Below are 23,706 nucleotides of genomic sequence, written 5' to 3'. Positions count from 1 at the left end.
AAAATGAAATGAAAATCGCTTGTCGCAAGTAGGCTTCAATGAAGTTACTGTAAAAAGCCCCTAGTCGCCACATTCCAGTCCCTGTTCAGGGAGGCTGGTACGGGAATTGAACCGTGCTGCTGGCCTGCCTTGGTCTGCTTTAAAAGCCAGCTATTTAGCCCAGTGTGCTAAACCAGCCCCTGGAATGGAGACCAGTTACTCGCGGTGTACCACAGGGATCAATGCTGGGTCCTCTGCTATTTGTGATTTTTATCAATGACTTGAAGGAGGGGGCTGAAGGGTGGGTCAGTAAATGTGCTGATGACACCAAGATTGGTGGAGTAGTGGATGAGGTGGAGGGCTGTTGTAGGCTGCAAAGACACATTGATAGGATGCAGAGCTGGGCCGAAAAATGGCAGATGGAGTTTCACCCTGATAAGTGCGAGGTGATTCATTTTGGTAGGAAAAATTTGAATGCAGATTACAGGGTCAACGGCAGGGTTCTGAGGAATGTGGAGGAATAGAGAGATCTTGGGGTTCATGTCCACAGATCTCTGAAGGTTGCCACTCAAGTGGATAGAGCCGTGAAGAAGGCCTATAGTGTGTTAGCGGTTATTAACAGGGGGCTTGAGTTTGAGAGCCACGGGGTTATGCTGCAGCTGTACATGACCCTGGTGAGACCACATTTGGAATATAGTGTGCAGTTCTGGTCATCTCATTATAGGAAGGATGTGGAAGCATTGGAAAGGGTGCAAAGGGGATTTACCAGGATGCTGTCTGGTTTGCAGGATATGTCTTATGAGGAAAGGTTAACGGAGTTAGGGCTTTTCTCTTTTGAGCAGAGGAGGATGAGAGGCAACTTAATAGAGGTTTATAAGATGATGAGGGGGATAGATAGAGTGGACGTTCAGAGACTATTTCCTCGGGTGGATGTAGCTGTTACAAGGGGGCATAACTATAAGATTCAGGGTGGAAGATATAGGAGGGATATCCGAGGTAGGTTCTTTACTCAGAGAGTGGTTAGAGTGTGGAATAGACTGCCTGCTGTGATAGTGGAGTCGGACACTTTAGGAACTTTCAAGCGGTTATTGGATGGGCACATGGAGCACACCAGAATGACAGGGAGTGGGATAGCTTGATCTTGGTTTCGGACAATGCTCAGCACAACATCGAGGGCCGAAAGGCCTGTTCTGTGCTGTACTGTTCTATGTTCTATGGCTGATCATCCGACTCAATAGCCTAATCCTGCTTTCTCCCCATTGCCTTTGATCCCATTCTCCCCAAGTGCTATATTCAGCCGCCTCTTGAATATATTCAAAGTTTTAGTATCAACTACTTCCTGTGGCAATGAATTCCACAGGCTCGCCACTCTTTGTGTGAAGAAGTGTCTCCTTATCTCTGTCCAAAATGGTTTACCCTGAATCCTCAGGCTGTGACCCCTGGTTCTGGACTCACCCATCATTGGTAACACCTTCCCTGCATCTACCCTGTCTAGTCCTGTTAGAATTTTATAAATCTCCACGAGATCACCCCTCATTCTTCTGAACTCCAGTAAGAACAATCCTAACCGAGTCAATCTCTTCTCATATGACAGTCCCGCCATCCCTGGAATCAGTCTGGTAAACCTTCGCTGCACTCCCTCGAGAGCAAGAACATCCTTCCTCAGAGAAGGAGACCAAAACTGCACACAATACTCCAGGTTTGGCCTCACCAAGGCCCTGTACAATTGCATCAACACATCCCTGCTTCTGTACTCAAAACCTCTTGCAATGAAGGCCAACATACCATTAGCCTTCTTTACTGCCTGCTGCACTGCATGCTTACCTTCAACAAATGGTGCACAAGGACACCCAGGTCCCGCGGCACACTCCCTTCTCCCAATTTACAACCATTCAGGTAGTAACCTGCCTTCCTGTTTTTGCTTCCAAAATAAATAACCTCACACTTATCCAAATTATACTGCATCTGCCATTGGTTTGCCCACTCGCCCAACCTGTCCAGATCTTGCTGTAGGATCCCTGCGTCCTCGTCACAATTCACCCTCACACATAATGTGTTATCACCTTCAAACTTTGAGATGTTACATTTTGTTCGCTCATCCAAATCATTAATATATATTGTGAATGGCTGGGGTCCCAGCACCGATCCCTGTGGTACCCCACTGGTTACTGCCTGCCAATTTGAAAAGGACCCATTAATCCCTACTCTTTGTTTTCTCTCTGCCAACCAGTTGTCTAAGCACCTCAATACATTTCCCCCAATCCCATGCGCTTTAATTTTGCACAATAATCTCTAATGCGGGACTTTGTCAAACGCCTCCTAAAAGTCCAAATATACCACATCGACTGGCTCCCCCTTGTCGACTGTACTGGTTACCTCTTCAAAGAATTCCAACAGATTTGTCAAGCATGATTTTCCCTTCATAAATCCATGCTGACTCTGACTGATCCTGCCACTGCTTTCTAAATGTTCCGTTATAAAGTCCTGGATAATGGATTCAAGCATTTTCCCCTCTACCGATGTTAGGCTTACTAGCCTCTAATTCTGTGCTTTATCTCTACCTCCGTTTTTGAATATCGAGTGGCGTGAGCTACCCTCCAATCTGCAGGGACAGTTCCAGCGTCTATAGAATCCAGGAAGATGACCACCAATGCATCCAATATTTCCAGAGCCACCTCCTAAAGCACTCTGGGATGCAGATTCTCAGGCCCTGGGGATTTATCCACCTTCAACCCATCGGTTTTCCCAGCACCATTTCTCTACCAATGTTGATCTCCCTCAGTTCTTCCCTCTCACTAAACCTTTCATTCTCCAACATTTCTGGGATCTGATTTGTGTCCTCATTTGTGAAGACAAAACCAAAGTATGTATTTAATTGGTCAGCCATTTCTTTGTCCCTTATTATGCATCCCCCTGTTTCTGTCTGTAGGGGGCCTACATTTCCCTTTACCAATCTCTTTCTCTTCACATATCTGTAGAAACTCTTAGTGTCAGTCTTCATGTTCCCTGCAAGCTTCCTTTCGTACTGTACTTTCTCCTTCTTAATCAATCCCTTCGTCCTTCTTTGCTGAATTCTAAACTGCTCCCAATCCTCAGATCTATTATTTTTCCTGGCCATTCTGTGTGCTTCTAACTAAACTAAACTAATGTGGCAGGGGGATGGGAACCAATGCAGGATGTTGGAAGGTAGTAAATCAGGGACAGAAACAAAAGGCAGTAAGGGGCAAAGTGTAAGGCAGAGAAGCCATAGTCAAAAATCAAAAAGGGCGACAGTACAAGGTACAGTGACTGAGGGGAGCTCAGTGAATAGGCCCAGTAATACTAAAAGGAATAAAACGGGAAGTAAAAACGTAAATGGTAAGCGACGCGGCAGGTTGTTACATGAAGATATGGGTTCAACGACAAGGAAAATTAGGAGAAAAGTTAAGAGGAAATATAACTTAGGAGAGGTTACTGATCGAGGTGTTAAGATTCAAAACAGAGGTAAAAAAACCAACATGAGTGTACTTTACCTGAATGCTCGTAGCATTCGGAATAAGGTAAATGAGTTGATGGCGCAAATAATCGTGAATGACTATGATTTAATGGCCATTATTGAAACATTGTTAAAGGATGGTCAAGACTGGGAGTTAAATATCTGAGGGTATCAAACTATTCGGAAGGACAGAGTGGATGGTAAGGGTGTAGCTCTGTTATTTAAGGATGACATCCGGGCAATAGTAAGGGATGACATTGGTGCTATGGAGGATAAGTTTGAATCCATTTGGGTGGAAATCAGGAATAGTAAGGCGTAAAAGTCACTGACAGAAGTAGTCTATAGGCCACCAAATAGTAACATTATGGTGGGGCAGGCAATAAACAAAGAAATAACTGATGCATGTAGAAATGGTACAGCAGTTATCATGGGGGATTTTAATCTACATGTCGATTGGTTTAACCAGGTCGGTCAAGGCAACCGTGAGGAGGAGTTTATAGAATGTATCCGCGATAGTTTCCTAGAACAGTATGTAATGGAACCTACGAGGGAACAAGCGGTCCTAGATCTTGTCCTGTGTAATGAGACAGGATTGATTCATGATCTCATAGTTAATGATCTTCTCGGAAGGAGCGATCACAATATGGTGGAATTTAAAATACAGATGGAGAGTGAGAAAGTAAAATCAAACACTAGTGCTTAAACAAAGGAGATTACAATGGGATGAGAGAAGAATAGCTAAGGTAGACTGGGAGCAAAGACTTTATGGTGGAACAGTTGAGGAACAGTGGAGAACCTTCCAAGCGATTTTTAACAGTGCTCAGCAGAGGTTTATACCAACAAAAAGGAAGGACGGTAGAAAGAGGGAAAATTGACCGTGGATATCTGAAGAAATAAGGGAGAGTATCAAATTGAAGGAAAAAGCATACAAAGTGGCAAAGATTAGTGGGAGACTAGAGGACTGGGAAATCTTTAGGGGGCAACAGAAAGCTACTAAAAAAGATATAAAGAGTAAGATAGATTATGAGAGTAAACTTGCTCAGAATATAAAAACAGATCGTAAAAGTTTCTGCAAATACATAAAACAGAAAAGAATGGCTCAGGTAAATATTGGTCCTTTAGAGGGTGAGAAGGGAGATTTAATAATGGGAGATGAGAAAATGGCTGAGGAACTGAACAGGTTTTTTGGGTCGGTCTTCACAGTGGAAGACACAAATAACATGCCAGTGACTGACAGAAATGAGGCTATGACAGGTGAGGACCTTGAGATGATTGCTATCACTAAGGAGGTAGTGATGGGCAAGCTAATGGGGCTAAAGGTAGACAAGTCTCCTGGCCCTAATGGAATGCAGCCCAGAGTGCTAAAATAGGTGGCTAGGGAAATTGCAAATGCACTAGTGATTATTTACCAAAATTCACGAGACTCTGGGGTGGTCCCGGCCGATTGGAAATTGGCAAACGTGACACCACTGTTTTGAAAAGGAAGTAGGCAGAAAGCGGGTAATTATAGGCCAGTGACCTTAACTTCGGTAGCAGGGAAGATGCTGGAATCTATCATCAAGGAAGAAATAGCGAGGCATCTGGATGGAAATTGTCCCATTGGGCAGACGCAGCATTGGTTCATAAAGGGCAGGTCGTGCCTAACTAATTTAGTGGAATGTTTTGAGGACATTACCAGTGCGGTAGATAATGGGGAGCCAACGGATGTGGTATATCAGGATTTCCAGAAAGCCTTTGACAAGGTGCCACACAAAAGGTTGCTTCATGAGATAAAGATGCATGGCATTAAGGGTAAAGTAGTAGCATGGATAGAGGATTGGTTAATTAATAGAAAGCAAAGAGTGGGATTAATGGGTGTTTCTCTGGTTGGCAATCAATAGCTAGTGGTGTCCCTCAGGGATCAGTGTTGGGCCCACAATTGTTCACAATTTACAGAGATGATTTAGAGTTGGGCACCAAGTGCAATGTGTCCGAGTTTGCAGACAACACTAAGATGAGTGGTAAAGCAAAAAGTGCAGAGGATACCGGAAGTCTGCAGAAAGGTTTGGATAGGTTAAGTGAAGGGGCTAGGGTCTGGCAGATGGAATTCAATGTTGACAAATGTGAGGTTATCCATTTTGGTAGGAATAACAGCAAAAGGGATTATTATTTAACTGATAAAATATTAAAACATGCTGCTGGGCAGAGAGACTTGGGTGTGCTAGTGCATGAGTCGCAGAAAGTTGATTTACAGGTGATTAAGAAGGCAAATGCAATTTTGTCCTTCATTGCTAGAGGGATGGAGTTTAAGACTAGGGAGGTTACGCTGCAATTGTATAAGGTGTTAGTGAGGCCACACCTGGAGTATTGTGTTCAGTTTTGGGCTCCTTACTTGAGAAAGGACATACTGGCACTGGAGGGTATGCAGAGGAGATTCACTAGGTTAATCCCAGAGCTGAAGGGGTTGGAGTATGAGGAGAGATTGAGTAGACTGAGACTGTACACGTTGGAATTTAGAAGGATGAGGGGGATCTTAGAAACATATAAAATTATGAAGGGAATAGATAGGATAGATGCGGGCAGGTTGTTTCCACTTGCGGGTGACAGCAGAACTAGGGGACATAGCCTCAAAATAAGGGGAAGTAGATTTAGGACTGAGTTTAGGAGGAACTTCTTCACCCAAAGGATTGTGAATCTATGGAATTCCTTGCCCAGTTAAGCAGTTGAGGCTCCTTCCTTCAATGTTTTTAAGATAGAGATAGATAGTTTTTTGAAGAATAAAGGGATTAAGGGTTATGCTGTTCGGGCCGGAAAGTGGAGCCGAGTCCACTAAAGATCAGCCATGATCTCAATGAATGGCGGAGCAGGCTCGAGGGGCCAGATGGCCTACCCCTGCTCCTATGTTCTTCCTTGGATCGGATACTATTTCTAATTTATTTTGTGAGCCATTGATTGGCCCACTTACCCACTTTGCATTTGTGCCAGACAGGAATGAACAGTTGCTGTAGTTCATCCATGCGTTCCTTGAATGTTTGCCATTGTCATCCCTATAAATAACTCTCCCGAATCTATCAAGGCCAACTCACGCCTCATATCCTCATAGTTGCCTTTATTACGATTCTAGAATTGCAGAAAATACGGAGGCTGGGGATTGAGGGTGATTTAGAGATGTGGATCAGAAATTGGCTAGTTGAAAGAAGACAGAGAGTAGTAGTTGATGGGAAATGTTCAGAATGGAGTTCAGTTACGAGTGGCGTACCACAAGGATCTGTTCTGGGGCCGTTGCTGTTTGTCATTTTTATAAATGACCTAGAGGAGGGTGCAGAAGGATGGGTGAGTAAATTTGCAGACGACACTAAAGTCGGTGGAGTTGTAGACAGTGCGGAAGGATGTTGCAGGTTACAGAGGGACATAGATAAGCTGCAGAGCTGGGCTGAGAGGTGGCAAATGGAGTTTAATGTGGAGAAGTGTGAGGTGATTCACTTTGGAAAGAATAACAGGAATGCGGAATATTTGGCTAATGGTAAAATTCTTGGTAGTGTGGATGAGCAGAGGGATCTCGGTGTCCATGTACATAGATCCCTGAAAGTTGCCACCCAGGTTGATAGGGTTGTGAAGAAGGCCTATGGTGTGTTGGCCTTTATTGGTAGAGGGATTGAGTTCCGGAGCCATGAGGTCATGTTGCAGTTGTACAAAACTCTAGTACGGCCGCATTTGGAGTATTGCGTACAGTTCTGGTCGCCTCATTATAGGAAGAACATGGAAGCTTTGGAACGGGTGCAGAGGAGATTTACCAGGATGTTGCCTGGTATGGAGGGAAAATCTTATGAGGAAAGACTGATGGAATTGAGGTTGTTTTCGTTAGAGAGAAGAAGGTTAAGAGGTGACTTAATAGAGGCATACAAAATGATCAGAGGGTTAGATAGGGTGGACAGCGAGAGCCTTCTCCCGTGGATGGGGGTGGCTAGCACGAGGGGACATAGCCTTAAATTGAGGGGTAATAGATATAGGACAGAGGTCAGAGGTGGGTTTTTTACGCAAAGAGTGGTGAGGCCGTGGAATGCCCTACCTGCAACAGTAGTGAACTCGCCAACATTGAGGGCATTTAAATGTTTATTGGATAAGCATATGGATGATAAGGGCATAGTGTAGGTTAGATGGCCTTTAGTTTTTTTTTTCCATGTCGGTGCAACATCGAGGGCCGAAGGGCCTGTACTGCGGTGTATCGTTCTATGTTCTAGTCTCCGAATCAACTACGTCACTCTCCTTCTTGATGAAAAATCTTGATAATAAGGGAAACCACAGCCATCTAAGATGGCTCTTGAATAAAGGGAAACCCTTGAACACAGGGGCAATGCCATATGGAAAGTATGGTGATTGCGGCCATCTTGGATGCCCCCCAAACAAAGAGAAACCCTGGAGTGCAGGGGCACATCCACAAGGTAAGTATAGTTGATCCCGCAGGACAGGGGAGGAGGAGTGGACTGAAACCCCCTATCAGAATAGTCACCTGGAAAGTCAGGGGACTTAACAGCCGGGTGAAAAAATCCAGAGTCTTCGCGCATCTGAAAAGTCTAAGGCTCATGTAACCTTCCTCCAGCAGACACAGGAGGGAGAAGGACCAACTGTGGGTAAGGAAAAGCTGGTTGGGTCAGACGCACCAATCATGTTACAGGGCGAGGGCTAGAGGCGTGACCATACTACTGAACAAGAGGACGGCATTCAACAGCGACAAAGATGGTTACGGACTTGAAGTGACAGTATGTCATGGTTATTGGTCCTCTGGAAGGAGCATCAGTGGTCCTTGTAAGCATATACATTCCCAATTGTGGCGACGTAGAATTCATAAAGAAAACCATGACAGAAATCCCCGACATAGAAACGCGCCGACTAATCATTGGGCGGGGGGGAAGAGACTTTGACTGTGTACAGGACCCACAGAGTGACAAATTCAGCAGTCTAATGAATAAGTCAAAGGAGCTGAACACCTTTAAGGAGCAGATGAGGCAGTGGACCCATGGAGGTTCACGCACCCAGGGGGAAGGAAATTTCCTTTTTCTCCCAGGTCTACAGGACCTACTCGAGGATCAACTTCTTTGTGGTGGGAAAATCAGTGCTCCCAGGGGTAGTAGGAGCGGAATGCTCTTCAAATATAATCTCTGACCACGCTCCACACTACGTGGATGTGAGGCTGGAGATTGGCCGGGTTCAACACCTCCCCTTGGAGGCTGGACATGGCCCTGCTCACCAATAAGGCTTTTTGTGATCAGGTATCACAGACCATAGACAGAATGGGGAGGTCTCACCTTCCACATTCTGGGAGGTGCTGAAGGCAGTGATCAGGGGGAGAATTATCACATTCAAGTTGCGCAGATATAGGGAGGAGAGGACGGCCAGGGAACAGCTGGTCAACTCCATACTGGAGGTCGACCGACTGTACTCCATGGCCCCGACCGTGGACATACTGACAGCGAGAAAAATGTTGCAAATGGATTTTGACCTGCTCGCCACTGGGAAAGCAGTCAACCAGCTCCGCGGGACACAGTGGGCCTTTTATGAACATGGGAGACAAAGCCGGCAACCTGCTGGCTCACCAGCTGAGAAAGCAGGCAGCCACAAGGGAAATAGCTTAGGTTAAAGACAGAAGCAGCAGGCTATCGCTGTGCCAGAAAAGATCAACAAAGCTTTTGCAACCTACCGAGGGCTATAAACGTTCGAACCCTGGAGGGGACTCAGAGATGAGCAGTTCCTCAATGGACTGGACATGCCAGTCGTGGGGGAAGATAGGAGACTGGGCCTGGAAGCACTACTCGAACTGGGGGAACTCATGCAGAGTATCAACTCCATGCAGGTGGGGAAGGCACCAGGACCAGATAGATTCCTGACGGATTTTTACAAAGAATTTGCGTCAGTATTGGCTCTGCACCTGTGGGAGATGTTTGCAGACTCGCTGGTAAGGGACTCCCTACCACCAACAATATCGCTGATTCCCTAAAAAGACAAAGACCCAACGGAGTGCGGGTCCTCCAGGCCCACCTCACTCATTAACGCAGCCATAAAGATCCTGGCGGCTGGAGAGCGGTGTACCAGAGGTAATTACGGAGACCAGACAGGCTTTGTCAAAGGCAGGCAGCTAATATCGAACATCAGACACTGGATGAACGTGTGAATGACTCCATCCGGGTTGAGAACATCAAAAGTGATCATCTCCCTGGAAGCAGAAAAGGCCTTCAACATGGTCGAATGGATTTTCCTCATTGATGTACTGGAATGGTTTGGGTTTGGGCCAGGATTCACCTCCTGGGTGAAACCAATGTACAGCACTCCCATGCCAAGTGTAGGGCAGCACGGTAGCACAGTTGTTAGCACAGTGGCTTCACAGCTCCAGGTCCAAGGTTCGAGTCTCGGCTTGAGTCACGGTCATTGCAGAGTATGCACGTTCTCCCCGTGTCTATGTGGGTTTCCTCCAGGTGCTCCGGTTTCCTCCCACAGTCCAAAGATGTGTAGGTTAGGTGGATTGACATGCTAAATTGCCCTTAGTGTCCAAAAAAAAACGGTTAGGTGGGGTTACGGGGATAAGTTGGAGGTGTGAGCTTAAATGAGGTGCTCTTTTCAGGGCTTGTACAGACTCGATGGGCCGAATGGCCTCCTTCTGCACTGTAAATTCTATGATTCTATGTCCAAACCACACCAGCTCCACATACTTCCAGATGCACAGGGACACGAGGCAGTGATGCTATTGTTTACTCTGACAATCCGGGAATCTGACAAACCCGGAGGGTTTCCTCCGGGTGCTCCGGTTTCCTCCCACAGTCCAAAGATGTGCAGGTTAGGTGGATTGGCCATGCTAAATTGCCCTTAGTGCCCAAAATTGCCCTTAGTGTTGGGAGGGGTTACTGGGTTATGGGGATAGGGTGGAGGTGTTGACCTTGGGTAGGATGCTCTTTCCAAGAGCCGGTGCAGACTCGATGGGCCGAATGGCCTCCTTCTGCACTGTAAATTCTATGTAAATCTATGTAAATTGAACCACTGCCGATTGCCGTCAGAGCGGTGAAGGGATGGAGAGGTATCCAAAGGAGAGACAGAGAGGATGGAGGGTATCCTCTACATCTCAAATCCCTGGGCTAGCATGGAAAGGATAATGAAACTCCTAAAGGAGTTTGGAGCCTTCTCAGACTCAGCTTAACCTGAGTACGAGGGAGATTTTTCCTATGAACCCACAGGGGGAGGGACAGAGCTGGAGGGACTACCGTTTAAACTGACCAAGACCGAATTCCGCTACGTGGGGATCCAAATAGCCCACGACGGGACACGGATCCATAAATGGAACCTGACAAGTATGGTGGAGGATGTTAAAAAGGACCCGCAGGGCAGCACGGTGGCGCAGTGGCTAGCACTGCTGCCTCACGCCGCCGAGGTCCCAGGTTTGATCCCGGCTCTGGGTCACTGTCTATATGGAGTTTTCACTTTCTCCCGTGTTTACATAGATTACATAGAATTTACAGTGCAGAAGGAGGCCATTTGGCCCATCGAGTCTGCACCGGCTCTTGGAAAGAGCACCCCACCCAAGGTCATCACCTCCACCCTATCCTCATAACCCAGCAACCCCACCCAACACTAACAGCAATTTTGGACACTAAGGGCAATCTACCATGGCCAATGTACCTAACCTGCACATTTTTGGACTTGCGTGGGTTTCGCCCCCACAATCCAAAAGATGTGCAGGATTGGTGGATTGGCCATGCTAAATTGCCCCTTAATTGGAAAAAATTAATTGGGCACTCAAAATTTTTTTTTTTTAGAAAAGAACCTGCAGAGGCGGGGCCCACACTCCCTCTCAGGGAGAATACAGACATTCAGAAATGAACATGCTGTCCAGGTTCCTCCTCCTGTTCAGATCCCTCCGGATCTACATCCTCAAGACCTTTTTCAACACAGTCGACAAGCTAATCATGGAGTTTATGTGTGTGTGTGGGGGGGGGGGGGGGGGGGGGGGGGGGGGGGGAAAGAGTACCCGAAGATGAAGGTCCTGCAAAGCAGGAGAAACATGGGAGGCCTGGCCCTTCAGAATCTACAGTTCGACGGCTGGGCGATCACCGCAGAAAGAGTATGGGCATGTGAAAAAATGAAATGAAAATCGCTTATTGTCACAAGTAGGCTTCAAATGACGTTACTGTGAAAAGCCCCGAGTCACCACATTCCAGCGCTTGTTCAGGGAGGCTGGTACGGGAATGTCAAGGAACTGGGAGCAGAGTGGATGAGGATGGAGGATATGTCCTCCACAGGGACATCCATCTGAGCTCCAGTCACAAACGCACTCTCATCCCTCCGGCCAAATACTCGAGGAGCCCAGTGGTAGTAGCCACACTCCAAACGTGGAACCAAATGAGGCAACACCTTGGCCCAACCGAAATGTCCACCATGGCCCCATCTGTAACAACCATAGGTACACTCCCGTAATAATGGACGCCACCTTGAAAAGCTGGAGACAGGACGAGAATTCTGACAGTTTGGGACATGTACACAGACAGTAGAGTACACAGACAGTAGAGGGCAGCACGGTAGCATTGTGGATAGCACAATCGCTTCACAGCTCCAGGGTCCCAGGTTCGATTCCGGCTTGGGTCACTGTCTGTGCGGAGTCTGCACATCCTCCCCATGTGTGCGTGGGTTTCCTCCGGGTGCTCCGGTTTCCTCCCACAGTCCAAAGATGTGCAGGTTAGGTGGATTGGCCATGATAAATTGCCCTTAGTGTCCAAAATTGTCCTTAGAGTTGGGTGGGGTTACTGGGTTATGGGGATAGGGTGGAGTTGTTGACCTTGGGTAGGGTGCTCTTTCCAAGAGCCGGTGCAGACTCAATGGGCTGAATGGCCTCCTTCTGCACTGTAAATTCTATGAGTAGCAACCCTGGGGAAACTCACGAGAGGTTCCAGCTATCAAGAGGGAACAACCAGAGATATATTCAGGTCAAAAGCTTCCTCTGCAAAGAAACAATGACATACCCCCAGATACCAGGACACTCACCAGTAGAAAGACTGCTGGACGCCAGCGACCGAGGGGAGGGAAACCGTATGGCCGACTGTTGGAGAATGTACGCTCCTCCCTGGACAAGACAAGGGAAAAATGGGAGGAGAAGCTAGGCATAGAGATAGGGGGAGGTCTCTGGATCGAAGCACTGCACAGGGCAAATTTCACCTCCATGTGCACACGGCTGAGCCTAATGCAGCTAAAGGTGGTAAACAAAGTGCACCTAACCAGAACTTGAATGAGCAGGTTCTTCCGGGAGGTGGAGGATAAATACGAAGGGTGCCCTGGCAAGCCAACCAGGCCCACATGTTCTGGCCTTTCCCCAGGCTTGTCGGGTATTGGTCGTCCTTCTTCGAGGCCATGTCCAGGGTTGTGGGAATGAGGGAGGAGCCATGCCCAAAAGTGGTGGTCTTCGGGGTATCAGATCAGCCAGAGTTCTTTATGGGAGCCAATGCCCTAACCTTTACCTCCTTGATTGCCCTCCGGATAATCCTGCTCAGATGGCGATCGGCAGAACCACCCAAGGTTGCAGACTGGCTGTCCATCCTGGCAGAATTTCTCAGGCCAGAGAAAATAACATTTGCCATCCACGGATCGAAAGAAGGTTTCCATAGGAAGCTGTTCACCAACTTGTTTCAAGGCCTGTTCGTAGCCAGCAACCAGGAGAACAAGGGGGGGACGAGCCACATGCCAAAGAGGAAAAAGGAAAGGGGAGGAGGGAGTGAAAGCAAACAAAAGGGAATGCGAGTTACAAGCAGGAGGGGCAAAGCCACAAGGGACAGACCGATGGCAAGCTAATGCCCAAACCAAATTGTATATAATTGCCTGTAAATGTATGCCTCAGCCATACTGGAGAATGTAAAATATGTATGCCGGTTAAAGGGCGGTCATGATCAGTTGTTGTTATGTATAATTTGTTGGATTTAAAATATGAAAGCTCAACACAAAACCAAGTGAATTAACCAATAATTCATATTTTTGCTTGAGATCTTTGACCCATGACAATGACATACAGGCACCGGATTTGTAAGTAAAATGTTAAAAAAACTGTTAATTTATAACCAGAGAAAAGATAAACATATAATGGAAATAATAGAACAATGGTCTGCTAATCTAATTATTCCTCTAACCCCGTCCCACCCTCCACCAGACACACATAACAGGGATTAAACTAGGAATGAGAGATGTGTATCTTCGCTGCTGAGGTTGTGATCGTTGTAGGCGACGGTCTTCTCAGAAGACGAGGTGTTGAACACCATTGGTTGGTCTGGATCTTTTAGTGTCTGCCTTCGATTAAAAATCTCAGGCTATAAAACTTCCTCTGGGGAGTCACCTTCACTTCTACCGACCTGGGCCTTCGCACTGAAGAGTCCTGCAGATCTGTGCATTTCTAACTTGCGTCTACCAGATGGACTGCCAGCCTCCCTGAATTTAATCTAAAGTTCTCAACATGAAAATTTTTTATGGATTTCCAAGCAGTCGCTCTGTCTGCAGATGGAGCTGGACTGGATCCTCCTGCAGCTTAAACTGTCTGCCGAGAAAAGCCTTTATCCTGAAACTTCAGGAAGAATCCATCAGGTAAGGGAGAATTCAAAGCTCTGGTTTCACAGTTGCCTAATCTGAATGGAAATGTCTACTTGCCAACAGCTCACAGGCTGTGCAGAGCAAAGAAGGTTTCGAGTCATACGTCATCAGATGAGACAGGTCTGATTCACAGGCTGGCTGGAAGCATTTAAATCGCCAGGCAGAGAACTGATAGTTTTTAATTCAGCTCCTGCTACTCTCCATGTATAAACAGAATCTGTTCTCTCCAACGTTTAACAGAAGTTAATTGAAATGGAGACTGCTCGCCACCTTCCAGAACCTTCAGAAGGGCTCTCCCAGTCAAACTCAAGAATTGGATGAATCCCAAAATTCCAGAAGAGCTGATTGGCTGCTAACCAAGTCCATCAAAATGACCTCACGGGTCCCTGCCACATAGCACACTGCACCTAGGGGTGTGCCTGGGCCACTTCAAATAGCATATTAAATCAGAGGTGTTTCAGTTTAAAACCAAAGACTGCAGTTTAAAACCAAAATTATGATTTTTGAAGCAGCCAACAAGACAGGAATTAAAGAAGAAATCAAGGTCATACAATGATTTAAAAGAGGTTCCTTACACAGAACGATTTGACTGGCGTCAGTGGTGACTTAGACTGATGGACTTGGCTGGCGGCCAATGAGCTGTATCAAAAAGGTTGAGCTTTGCCGATGCCGGTGGTGATTGGTTCTGACTTCTCTAGAATGTTCTTCAGGGCCATGAAGTAGGTGCCATTTTATTTTCAGTTTGACCTCTGGCAGCGGAGGTGAAAGACCTATCTGAACTCTCTGCAGAAGGATTGACTCCTCAGCTCTGCCTGCAAAGTTCCAGCCAACTCTTTCTCTCCAATAAGCCTGTGAGTGTTTGATTCCTGAAAACAGGGTCTGGAGGAGAACCCACGAGCTGAGAGCAAGGTCTGATGAAACAAAATCTCTGTCTCTCCAGGAAAGGTGTGAGTTCAATGTTTTTAAAACTGCAGGAAAACCAATGCAAAATTAGTGATTTACACCTCATTCATACTGGAAAGAAGGTGCGCTGAAGAAATGCTCAACTGAAGCAATGGCTTTTATCTATTGCCCTCAATCCGTATTATTTTCACCCCCTTCCATCCCACCACATGTGTCTGTCTTGTGTGTGTGTGTGGGTAAAGGGTGGGTCAGTTAATGGGGGGGGAAATAGTAGGTAAGCTTGCCGTTATTCCGTTATAATCGCTGCATATTTCATCTTCACTTCTGTCATAAATAAACATTAATTGTGTTTCAACTCACCAACCTGCTGACTATTATTGGGCAGCCAAAGATTTTGGGAATTTTATACAAATTATTGGTTAATTCACTTGTGTTGGGACTTCGGGGTCTATGGAGCTGGAATTGATCACTCACTAGCACAAGCTGTCGTAACATAAATTGAGGGATCATCAAGGATCTTTGGAAAATTAGATGGTGAATTTGGGTTACAACATTAATTAAAGAGGGACACCAGATTTGTAGTAATATGGCACGATGGCTCTGGAAACGGGTAGGCATTTTCTTCAGTTGGAAGATTTAATTCTTTTTTTTTAAAAGGTGCTCCACAAAGAAAAGCTAGTCGAATTGACAGGTAAATTAAGACTAGAAGTTCAACTGGAACTCGGAAGGTGGAGGTAATTGAAGCAATTGCTCAACATTTAATCTCGAGGGAAATGCAAAAATTACAGCCTGGATCAGTGCAAGTCATTATAATTAGCTAAAATCCAGTTACAATTGAAGCAATTGGAAATGTAGCAAATACAGAAAGAAATAGAAATGAAGCAAAAGGCAATGGAGATGGATATGAGGAGGGAGGAAAGAAAAAGAGCGAGTGGAAAGAGAAAAAGAGAGAGGAAGTGGAAAGAGAAAAAGAGAGAGGAACAGGAAAAAAAAAGAGACTTCCAGCTTAAGGCATGACAAGCGGGTGGGGAGCTGACAAAATGTAGAAGGGAGCTTAATCCTAGAATGGAAATATGTTTACATTTGCACATGCTCTCAAAATTTTACCAGAAGGAAGTTGAAATGTTTTTTAGGGCTTTTGAGAAAATAGGAGCCCAAATGGAGTGCCAAGAGCAAAGTGGACATTACCCCTGCAGAGTGGACGTTACCCCTGCAGAGTGGACGTTACCCCTGCAGAGTGGACGTTACCCCTGCAGAGTGGACGTTACCCCTGCAGAGTGGACGTTACCCCTGCAGAGTGGACGTTACCCCTGCAGAGTGGACGTTACCCCGGCAGAGTGGACGTTACCCCTGCAGAGTGGACGTTACCCCTGCAGAGTGGACGTTACCCCTGCAGAGTGGACATTACCCCTGCAGAGTGGACATTACCCCTGCAGAGTGGACGTTACCCCTGCAGAGTGGACGTTACCCCTGCAGAGTGGACGTTACCCCTGCAGAGTGGACGTTACCCCTGCAGAGTGGACGTTACCCCTGCAGAGTGGACGTTACCCCTGCAGAGTGGACGTTACCCCTGCAGAGTGGACGTTACCCCTGCAGAGTGGACGTTACCCCTGCAGAGTGGACGTTACCCCTGCAGAGTGGACATTACCCCTGCAGAGTAAATTGACGAGGCAAGCACAGGAAGTTTAAGCTTCCCTGTCAGAGTAGGAGTCTAGGGATAATGAGATAGTAAAACATGCTATTCTGGATGCAAATGAATTGGTTCCTGAAACATATAGGCAAAAACTTTTGAATTTAAGGAGTCTGCCAGAACAGACTTATGCAGAATTTGAAAAGGTTATTTTAATAGGTGGGTACAAGCACTGGGAGTTGAAACTACCTAATGAGATTCAGAGAGATTATTCTCTTCGTGGAATTTAAGAATTCACTACCTGCTGTGATGTTGAAGACCAGAGGGTGAAAACTGCTCGGCAACAGCGATTCTGACAGACTATTATGAGCTAATCCATAAAGGTTATGAGCTAATCCATAAATTTAAAACCTTTGTTCCATCACCCGCATACTTTTCAAAAGGACAGGAAGTGGGAGAGTGAGAAGAAGGCAGGTAGCCAAGGTAAGGAATGGACAGCTGAACAGCAATGAGATCTCCACCTCAGACCAGGAAGGAAGGTACTGAGGCTGGAGGTGGGACTTGGAAGCCTAGGTATTTGGGACATATGCGTTCAGCATGTTAGAAGATGCAAGGAAAGCCCATGGGACTTGGGGGAGTTTGTAAGGAGGATTCTAAAAAGGGAACAGAATTGGAGAACACTACAGCACAGACTGTGGTGTTAACTGGACTCAGGAGACTCGAGGTAAACGCTGCTGTGGGAGGTGTGAGGAATGAGGTAGATGAAATGAAATGAAAATCGCTTATTGTCACGAGTAGGCTTCAATGAAGTTACTGTGAAAAGCCCCTAGTCGCCACATTCCGGCGCCTGTCCGGGGAGGCTGGTATGAGAATCGAACTGTGCTGCTGGCCTGCTTTAAAAGCCAGCGATTTAGCTCAGTGAGCTAAACCAGCCCCAGATATGCCAGTTTTGTGTCGTCAGAGGATTTTCCTCAACTGATGTAGCCAAACCCATAACAATTTTAAGGGACACAGATGCTACTCAAACTATCATATTGGAGTACATAGAATTTACAGTGCAGAAGGAGACCATTGGGCCCATCGAGTCTGCACCAACCCTTGGAAAGACCACCCCACTTAAGTGCACACTTCCAGAGAAGGATTTGTGTTTTCCTCCAGAGAGCCCAGTGAAAGCTGAGGTATTAGTGAATGGGATAGGTGGAAGTTGTATCCCAGTTACATTGTATAAAGGGCAATTAGAGTGTGATTTTGTGTCAAGTCCAGTAGTTGTGGGAGTGGTTAAAGAATTCCCAGTGAAAGGAGTAGGCTTATTTTGGGGAAACATTTAGCAAGAGTGAAGGTTGTAGCTTCCCCCACGATTACAGAGAGTTCCGAGGAAGTACTGCAGATAGCACATGAGATGCCAATGCGGGATGTGCCATGTGGGAGCTAGGAAAACGCATTGGGCATTGAATGGCTCAAAGAAAGAAATGTTGACAGATGTACCCTCTTCCGATTCGGAAAGTAAAGAGAAACAATTGAAATCGGAAAGGCACAAATCAGCTAATCGGAGATAAAGGCTGTTATTATGAAAACTCAGCTGAGGAAGTAAAAGTTGTCACACAAGGAATGGTGCTTATAAAGTCAACCAACTCCGAGAGGTGAACCCTCAGCTGCACGTGTTGCTGAATCATAGAATTTACAGTGCAGAAGTAGGCCATTCGGCCCATTGAGTCTGCACTGGCTCTTGGAAAGAGCATCCTACCCAAGCCCACACCTCCACCCTATCCCCATAACCCAGTAACCCCACCCAATACGAAGGGCAATTTTGAACGCTAAGGGCAATTTAGCATGGCCAATCTACCTAACCTGCCCATCTTTGGACTGTGGGAGGAAACCGGAGCACCGGAGGAAACCCACGCACACACGGGGAGGTGAAGGTGGCCATGTGCAGTTCAAGAGGGAATGTAAAGCTGGTGCGGTTGAAGAGTCTATTGGTTTAAAATGAACCAAACACTTCTCTCAGCGTCGACAAACTTACTTGTAGTTTAGTTGTAGGAGATTCTTAAAATTTAGTTAAATATTCATTAGACCCTCAGGAAAGACTGAGACTGACTGCATTACACTAGAGACTGAAAGAAGCAGGTATCTCAAAGGTACTGAAAGAGTACAGGCAGAGTTGTAGGGAAACGCCTGGAAGCACGCCGTTAACTGATCTCAACTCAAAAAGGTTGGGCTTTGCCATTACCCGGTGGTGATTGGTTTGCTTCTTTGGAATGTTCTTCGCAGCCATGAGGTGCAATTTTATTTTCAGTTTGAATTCTGTTAACAGAGGTGAAAGACCCAGCTGAACTCTCCCCAGAAAGACTGACTACTAAGCCTCTGCATGAAAAGATCCAGCCAACTCTTTCTCTCCAATAAACCTGTGAGTGTTTGATTCCCGAAAACAGGGCCAGGAGGAGAACCCATGAGCTGAGAGCTCCTTATGCACCTATGACTGTGTGGCCAAATTCCCCTCCAACTCGATTTTCAAATTTGCTGATGACACCACCATAGTGGGTCGGATTTCAAACAACGACAAGACAGAGTATAGGAATGAGATAGAGAATCTGGTAAACTGGTGTGACGACAATAATCTCTCCCTCATTGTCAACAAAACGAAGGAGATTATCATGGACTTCAGGAAGCGTAGTGGAGAACATGCCCCAGTCTACATCAATGGGAACGAAGTAGAAAGGGTCGAGAGCTTCAAGTTTTTAGGTGTACAGATCACCAACAGCCTATCTTGGTCCCCCCATGCCGACACTATTGTTAAGAAAGCCCACCAACGACTCTACTGTCTCAGAAGACGAAGGAAATTTAGCATGTCAGCTCCGACCCTCACCAACTTATACAGATGCACCATAGAAAGCATTCTTTCTGGTTGTATCACAGCTTGGTATGGAGCCTGCTCTGCCCAATACCGCAGGAAACTACAAAAGGTTGTGAATGTAGCCCAGTCCATCACGCAAACCAGCCTCCCATCCATTGACTCTATCTATAATTCCCGCTGCCTCAGAAAGGCAGCCAGCATAATTAAGGACCCCACGCACCCCGGACATACTCTCTTCCACCTCCTTCCATCGGAAAAAGATACCAAAGTTTGAGATCACATACCAACCGACTCAGCAACAGCTTCTTCCCTACTGCCATCAGACTTTTGAATGGACCTGCCTCGTATTAAGTTGATACTTTCTCCACACCTTGCTATAACTGTAACATTATATTCTGCAGTCTCTCCTTCCTTCCCTATGTACGGTATGTATTGTTTGTACAGCATGCAAGAAACAATACTTTTCACTGTATACTAATACATGTGACAATAATAAATCAAATCAAATCAAAGCCCGTCTCAGGGAAGGTGTGAGTTCAGTGTTTTTAAAACTGCAGGAACACCAGTGCAGGCTGCAACATTAGAGATTTAATCCTCATTCATACTGGGAAGAAAGTGCACTGAAGAAATCCTCAACTGAAGCAAGGACTTTAATCTATTGCCCTTAACTCACATTATTTTCATCCCTTTCCACCCCTGTGTGTGTGCCTGTCTTGTGTGTGGGTTGAGGGTGGGACAGTTAAAAGGTGGGGTTTAGTAGTAGGTTATTCCATTATAATCACTGCATATTTCATCTTTAATTCTATTATAAATAAACATTAATTATGTTTCAACGTAAAAGCCGACTGACTATAAATTATTGGGCAGTCAAGGGCCAAAGATTTTCGGAATTTGATACGAATTATTGATTAACTCACTTGGATTTGGGGATCTGTGGGGCTGGAATTGACCGCGCACTAGCTCAGGGTGTTAAAACAGAGTTAGTCTCTCTGACAGAGGCTAACACAACATGGAATACAGAGAACTCTTAGTTTGTCTGATCTTCATTGGCTGAAGGTGTTTGATAGGAATTTTCCAGAGTATCTTGGAACATAATGTTATCAGAATCAGGAAAATAATTAACCCTCTTTCAAAATATTCCCCAGCCCATTTTGTCCATAAAGGGATACTGAATCAAAGAAAATATAGGCTTTTTCCAGTACTTGGGTCATCACATTATACATTACAGATGGATAAAATAACAAAGCTGAGGATAATCTGCAGGATCTGAGGCCTAATTCTTGGTACTGAGAGAGTGCTAAGGAGCGCTGCACGGTCCTCAGATGAATGATTAAACTGAGGTCCTGTCCAGCCCCTCCGTGGAAATCCCATGACAATATTCAAAGAAGGATAAATGTGTTATTCCCGGTGGCCCTGGCCAGCACGTATCACACAAGCAGATTGTCTGGTCAGTAACCACATTCCTGTTTGCAGAATCTTGCATTTCCCACATTAACAACAAGGAGCATACTTCAAAATATACTTAACTGTTTGGAAAGTTTTTACGGTGCTTTAGAAATGTTATCATTCTGATCGTATTTCAAATGAGCTTGTGTTTGAACTACGACTTTGGATCTCACTGCCAACATTGAGAGCCGAGATGTGGAGTTGCCCGGCGTTGGACTGGGATGGCACAGTCTTCCAACACCAGGTTAAGTCCAAAAAGTTTGTTTGGAGTCACTAGCTTTCGGAGTACAGCTCCTTCCTCAGGTAAACATTGGGAGCGTCAGTAGCCTTTGTATTATCACATGGCAATATTATCCAACAATAACTTTCTTTCACTGACAGATGAATCATCTTGCACCAGCGGGAAAAGCAAAGCTAGACATTACACCCTCCAACACCTATGGCAACTTTACTGAAAGAGTTCAGCAGAACCTGCATTTGATATTGGTGTTTAGCCCGATAGGAGAGGCATTCCGTAACCGACTGCGCCAGTTCCCAGCCCTGATTAACTGCTGCACCATTGACTGGTTTCAGGTAACTCACTCCAAATATCAACAACGTTTTCTGCCAATATTTTTATTAATCTTCACAAAAGGATTTGGAGGGGTACTTCACTGAGATTTAACAGCTGAATTTTTCTCTTATCTACTAAAAGTAAAGTCACCACAGTCCCAGATGATCACAGGCTGCTTTCCCCTTTGTGGGGGAGAGCTGACTGGTGATGATTTAACCTGAGGGTCACCACATCTAGGTTGAGGAGGCGGGGCCTACATGAATAACCCCAGCCGGTACGAGGATTGAACCTGTGCTGTTGGCCTCGCTCTGCATCACAAACTAGCTACTAGAATTAGAATGTTCACACTGGTTTTGTGAATTGGAGATTTCAGGACTGTGAATGGATCGGGTGATACGGAGTGAAGGTGGGTAAATGGAGCTGAAGTCGGATCAGATCAGCCAGAGAAACTGAATGGCCTCATTCCGCTCCAAATGTTCCTTTCTGAAGTATTCAAAGGACTAGGTTGTCAACAATGGTGCAGTAATCAACATTAATATTCGTCAAGTTTATCAATGGAAATTTGAGTTGATACATTTTTCGATGAGTCAATTCATTATGAGTTTGTGTTACTCTTCCAGAATCAAGGAGTGAATAATTCTTGAGGAAATACATTATGATATGTTGTCAATACTTGAAACATCAAAACAGGATTAATAAACTTGCCAAGTCAATTGTCAGGGTGAGTCCAGCACCCTGTTGGCTTGTGTTGGTTGAAGATATACTTCAGGTCAAGTGTTTTTGAATAAACTGAATTGAATAAAGTGTTTTTGAATAAACATCATCACAATACAAAAAGAATGTGAGAGTTTAACCATTAAAGCATTTGAATCAGTCAGCGGTATGTAGTACAATGACACCTTGTTTTCTTAGCTAGACTGCGAATAACGAGAATGCAGGAATGAGGCATTTGTTTTGTAAACTAATATATTCACAATTTAATGTCTTTACTTGAAAAGAAGTGACAGCTTAAATGTTTGTCTCAGAATGTGACAGTTTCAACTTACCCTCGAAGAGTCGACAGAGGGAAAAAGGATATGAATGTTTGAAACCATTTCTCTCACATGGACTTTATCTCCCCATCCGCCCCGGGGGAGAGATGCCACCCAGTGCCCAGAATGCACCCAGAAGACAGGGTCAAGGTCAAAGGTGGCTGGCAGAAGTTCTCAACAATTCACTTCAGTTGTGAGGAGGAAGCTCATGGACTCACACTAGCCATTGCCACTCTGTGATACAGAAGTTCTGGCCTCACAGGGGAAGCAGAAAAGTCAGTGAAAAGCCTGCCCCAAATCAACCTGGAAAGGATTGGATTTAATAGATGTCAATCATGGCATCCTCCCCACAAGAGTTACTGGCCAATCAGAGGAACTATAATCAGTCCCCAGCAAGGAATCGGGCTGGAATTAAAACTAGGGGCAGTGATAACGCTGTCAGTCAGGCAAGTCACAGCGAGGGAAGTGGGGCAGTGATCAAAAGGCAGGGAGAGTCCTTTCTGCAAGGGACTCTATGTTCGGCAAACGGTAGTTTCAAAACCTGCCAGTGTTTACCCGGTAACCACAACATGTGGCATGGATGCACCATATCTCTCTCCCCCCACCACCCTGCCCCTCCCCCAACCAACCGGATTTTACGTCCACCCATCTGTATCCGCCCATTTATAGAGTGGAATGCATTAAGATCCAACCAATGCAACACCGCTCACTAACTGTCTCTCACAGCGTCGCTCACTGACTCTCACTGACTCTGTCTCTCTCAGCATCGCTCACTGACTCTGTCTCTCACAGCGTCGCTCACTGACTGTCTCTCACTGACTGTCTCTCAGCATCGCTCACTGACTCTCACTGACTCTGTCTCTCTCAGCGTCGCTCACTGTCTCTGTCTCTCTCAGCGTCGCTCACTGACTCTGTCTCTCTCAGCATCGTTCACTGACTCTGTCTCTCACAGCGTCGCTCACTGTCTCTGTCTCTCTCAGCGTCGCTCACTGACTCTGTCTCTCACTGACTGTCTCTCAGCATCGCTCACTGACTCTGTCTCTCACAGCGTCGCTCACTGTCTCTGTCTCTCTCAGCATCGCTCACTGACTCTGTCTCTCTCAGCGTCGCTCACTGACTCTGTCTCTCACAGCGTCGCTCACTGACTCTGTCTCTCACTGACTGTCTCTCTCAGTGTTGCTCACTGACCCTCTCTTTCAGCGTCGCTCACTGACTCTGTCTCTCTTAAATTTGCTCACTGACCCTCTC

At 45.9% G+C, this 23,706-nt stretch overlaps 1 protein-coding gene across 1 annotated transcript in view; it reads left to right on the top strand.

Annotated features, from left to right (window-relative positions):
• Nucleotides 1-23,706, top strand: part of LOC119973221 (dynein heavy chain 3, axonemal-like) — a 714,697-nt gene that overhangs the window by 424,654 nt on the left and 266,337 nt on the right. Inside the window, exon 41 of the mRNA XM_038810887.1 lies at nt 21,256-21,447. Within this exon, the coding sequence (XP_038666815.1) occupies nt 21,256-21,447 (192 nt within the window). The remainder of the gene's footprint in view (nt 1-21,255; nt 21,448-23,706) is intronic.

Source organism: Scyliorhinus canicula, chromosome 11 (assembly GCF_902713615.1).
Source record: "Scyliorhinus canicula chromosome 11, sScyCan1.1, whole genome shotgun sequence".
Classification (NCBI taxonomy): domain Eukaryota; kingdom Metazoa; phylum Chordata; class Chondrichthyes; order Carcharhiniformes; family Scyliorhinidae; genus Scyliorhinus; species Scyliorhinus canicula.
This window is presented reverse-complemented; position numbering and strand designations above follow the sequence as displayed.